Raw genomic sequence first — 4,249 nt, forward strand, 5'->3', positions numbered from 1 at the left:
GAGAAGAGACTTACCATTATTTTCTCTTTCTCTATCTTTAAGCTTCGCATCAGTTCTTCCCCATTTTCTTGATCCTGCATGGAAGACATTGGGGCGCATGTATAAAATGAATACAGGCGAGGAAAAAATAACACTCCCCAACCCTTCCTCTGTTTGTCTGTCTGTCTGTCTGTCTGTCTGTCTGTCTATCTGTCTGTCTGTCTGTCTGTCTGTCTGTGTCTCCAAGTCTGTCTCTCTCGCTCTCTCTCTGTAAAAGAAAGTTGTTTTTTCTTCACCTTCACTTCTTCCTTTGAATTCGCCACTTCCCTTTGTGAAATGTTTGCACTTGCTTCAGTCGTGTCACATTTCAATAAGGAATCAGTAAAAATCGTTATTTCTGAAATAAGAAAATTAATTATAACGATTTCATAATCGATGTTATTTAACACGGTGTCAAATTGTATTGGAGAATCTATTAAACATCCCTAAAGAAGTGTTTGTCCACATGGAATGGAATATGAGCTAAATTTATAGTCTGTGCACAGGGCAGAATACGCTAATGAATTCGAAATGAGTTTGAAAAGTGCTTGCATTTTTGCAGAATGAAGAATGTCAATAACTCTGTCACATATGGTATCAATGCTCGTTAATCAGGTGAATTTTAATTGTGGATGGTTTACTTTTTCCCAACAAAATATTTAAGTGTCAGTATTGGTAAAATACTTGTGAAAGTGCTCAGCGAAAAATTCTTCACTATCCTTTAAATTACCAAAGATTTCCAACCAGGCAATAATGTGACAGCAAGTTTAAAGTGATAGATATATCGTACACAGGTGATTTCGAATTATAACTACACTTTCCCCGATCTCAATGCCTTGTAAGCGATAGAAATCATTTTAGGTTTGTTTTTCTGGGGCAGAATATCTAAAAAACACGCATACAAAAAACATTTTAATCAATAACTTAAAAGCTACGATACTTACCTCCGCCAACTCTGTTTTGTAAACATGCCATATCTGTGGACCTCGTGAACGCTTTTTGTATTCTGTTTCTACGTCGTTGATCGCAGATTCAACGTTTATCGATTGCCTAGTATCATCTTCCTCGCAGAATCCATCAAAGGCTTGAGTTTCTCTTTAAAGAGATCATCGACAATCTTTTGCAAAACGCATCTGATTGCTTAACATTAGACGCCAGTGATGTCTTCAAGTGTCCACCAACACAGGTACCTCCGTCGTGACTGTAGACAGCAATCCTTTCCTGAAAAAAAGGGGAAAGGCATTTTAATCAAAGTGTATTATGGAATTTTATCTTGTATAAAGCTAGTAATGTACATTCACAGATTTTGCTTAACGTAGATCTAGGTTTAGGAGCAGGTTTACAGAAAACGATCTTTGTGAAGAATATGCGCCTTTCACTATTTCCTATCTTGGCTCTCAATTATTAATTTGCCAAATGTCAGCCAAGATAACCGAATGTGTATTAATCTTATTGACATCAGGAATAGGATGCAACCATCAGTCGAATTATAAATAAATGAAATAATTAAGGGTTAACAATAATGAGTGTAACCGAATACAAATTAATGTAAAGGGTGATCTTCCAATAATGTAGGAATCTATGCAATATTTACATTGTTAATCCAAAGTGTAAATAATTATTTCAGATGATGGTTTTATGAAAGAAAACGGAGAAATATATCACTTTGTATTTTATTTCATTTTCCTGCATGATACCATACCAACAATATCTTCCTGTATCTACTCAGGCTATCAGAATCCTTTATGAACTTAGACTTGACGTTGAAGTATTGCATCGCTCGGTCAAGACACGTCTTGTGTTTGTTGACGACTTCATGGTTTGGGCAAGGAAGACGGACTTGAGAAACTCGTCCATTTCACTGGTGTACTTATCAAACGCCTTCTCGTGAACGTCGTTTAGAAGGTTCTACAACCCTAGAACCAATGGAGTGAATGTTGAGGACGCCACCAGACGACGAAAACTCTGACACATATTCTTTGAGTAGCTCGGCATATTCTGTATGTGTGGAATGTAAACATTAATAACTGTATTTCATTGTTTTCCCTTATCATCGACACCGACACGTTGACCTTCAACATGTTGTTTTAAGATCGCGGACGCCATGTATGGCTTGCAGATGTATCATATATTGATCTCAAAGCTGAAAACAAAGACTAATTATGACTGTGAAAGACGCCATTCTTATATGACATGGAGTAAATCAGAAAACGGACCCATGATATCTAAGTTGAGGTCTCAAATCATGAACTAATTGTCTAAAAGTTTCTAATAGATTAATGCATTATTCCAACTCACGTTTTCCATGGATGTTACCGACGTAGGGCCATGCTTTCTTTGGTTTCATTAGAATTGCTAAACGGCCGAGCAAACCGTCGACTTCTGTTAGAAAGTCTTTGTCAAGTTTAGAGCGAGTTTCCTCCTTATGCATGTTGGCTAAGACGTTTGTATCGATTGATGGTGTGGAGAGTTTGAAGGCGTCAAACACGGGGAATGACTTCAGCAAAGCTTTGCGATAAGTGTTTTCCTCCTTCACTCTATCGTCACCGTCTCCAGTTTCTTCTTCTAGTTTTAACACCTAAAACAAAGGTTAAATGGCTCCTATTATCCAATTTACGCCGATCTCCCTTAAGGAGAGGTTTGTAATGTTAGTTGTACATCTGACTATTCATAAAAGTAGTTCAGTAAACTCTCGATCGGAATCGAACTCACATCGTAGGGCACCTATTCACTTAGTGAAGACATCACAGTCATAACTGCTAGGTACAATCCACGATCCGAAGAAGAGTTCGAAAACCTAGCTAATTGTTACAATTGTTTTAACTTTGACCCTTCAATGGATGTAAAGTTCATACAACACCCGTACATATATACTCGCTATCGCATTACGCACACAAACCTAATCCAAGCAATAAAACAATTTGCTAAACTGGGTTTCAAATATACTCATGGACAATTGTGTACCTCTGCAGAACTAGCGAACCAGGTTAGAAACGTGTTGATAAGAAAATGTTGGAGAGGTAGACTCAGGAACACCACTCATACGAACATTAAGAGAACCAAACGTTCATGACAAGTAGATCCAATTATTAGGAGGATGAGCTTATATTTGCAGATTAAATCAACATTACTTCACCATCCAATTATCCAAAAATTAGTTCCAATCGTGTTGAAGTAATATTATAACTTGCCAAAGTTATTTCTCGAAGTGTGTCATGAATGAACTTTTCTCACAACAAAATAGGAAGCACGGTAAAGTCAGGAGGATGTCAAAATATAGTAGATGACATTTGAACTACCTAAACCAACACTTATAGAGAGTTTATGTGACGTAAATCCAAAAACTTAGTGTATTTTGATCAGTACAATAAGAACAAGTGATGTAAAGAAAATATTTGTCTCATGGTACTCACCTCTTCAAGAATATAGTCTTTGATGTCTACTTCAATTTCTTCGTCGCCTGGTGAGATAGAAAACGTCATTGAGACATCACAGAGAAGCCACATAACATTTGGAAAGAACTTGATAAAGTCCTTTACTTTAGATTTTGTTCCCTTCCCGACTTCGTCAACATTTATAACATTACCAAGTGTGCCAACCCATCTGGAAAATTGAGAGTTAGGAAAAAGTTTGGATTTGTTTCGGGTAATGTCATCGAACTTTACAACCAGATTAAAAATCTCTTGTGCTTGAAATTGTACGGGTACTAAATAAAAGAGAAGGGCATAAATGTCAATTTAATAATATATGTTCCCTGACTGACCTTTCCTGTTTTGAATCTCATTGAACGACAACCTCATTATCTTCAATTTACCTTAAGTTCTTTATATCATGTACAGTCATGGATCCTCTACTGTTGTAGACCAAGAAAGACGCCAGCAACGAATCCAAAGAAAACATTTGCAAATCATCTTCACTGTACGCGTCATAGGCACCGAGACCCTCTGTGTCCATGACAAACACGGTAACTTCTACCCCTTTTTCGCAGTTTCTTCTTGAACATGTCAGTACTCATCCATATGCCTGACGTAAATGAATACTACTAAAGGCACATTCCGGAATGGCACTTAGTTTACTATGTTATGTTGACAGTAGGATTGCTTATTATTGCTGTATAGAACGTTCTCTAATACATACTTTAAGTGCAAAATGTGCGAGCTGATTGTCATCGATTTCGTAAATTTTATTTAAATCTACGCTCTCTTCATTTCAGTCGATAATCTTTTCGTTT

At 36.9% G+C, this 4,249-nt stretch overlaps 1 protein-coding gene across 1 annotated transcript; it reads right to left on the reverse strand.

Annotated features, from left to right (window-relative positions):
* Window positions 1–1,165: 1,165 nt before the first annotated feature.
* LOC139125721 (guanylate-binding protein 3-like) lies at window positions 1,166–3,972 on the reverse strand. Its single transcript, XM_070691820.1, has 4 exons — window positions 3,833–3,972; window positions 3,432–3,621; window positions 2,317–2,596; window positions 1,166–1,239 (listed from the first exon to the last, which is right to left on the reverse strand). The coding sequence occupies exons 1-4, from the start codon at window positions 3,970–3,972 to the stop codon at window positions 1,166–1,168; spliced, it is 684 nt and encodes a 227-aa protein (XP_070547921.1).
* Window positions 3,973–4,249: the final 277 nt, after the last annotated feature.

Source organism: Ptychodera flava, assembly GCF_041260155.1.
Source record: "Ptychodera flava strain L36383 chromosome 3 unlocalized genomic scaffold, AS_Pfla_20210202 Scaffold_26__1_contigs__length_13983176_pilon, whole genome shotgun sequence".
NCBI classification, from domain to species: domain Eukaryota; kingdom Metazoa; phylum Hemichordata; class Enteropneusta; family Ptychoderidae; genus Ptychodera; species Ptychodera flava.

What these genes read in the sequence shown, in the direction of transcription:
- LOC139125721 (XM_070691820.1), bottom strand. Translation starts at nt 3,972, where the DNA reads ATGGACACAGAGGGTCTCGGTGCCTATGACGCGTACAGTGAAGATGAT. An exon ending in AAGACTATATTCTTGAAGAG is followed by an intron (nt 2,597 to 3,431) that starts GTGAGTACCATG and finishes CCTTTGTTTTAG; the next exon opens with GTGTTAAAACTAGAAGAAGA. An exon ending in CGGTAACATCCATGGAAAAC is followed by an intron (nt 1,240 to 2,316) that starts GTGAGTTGGAAT and finishes CCTTTTTTTCAG; the next exon opens with GAAAGGATTGCTGTCTACAG.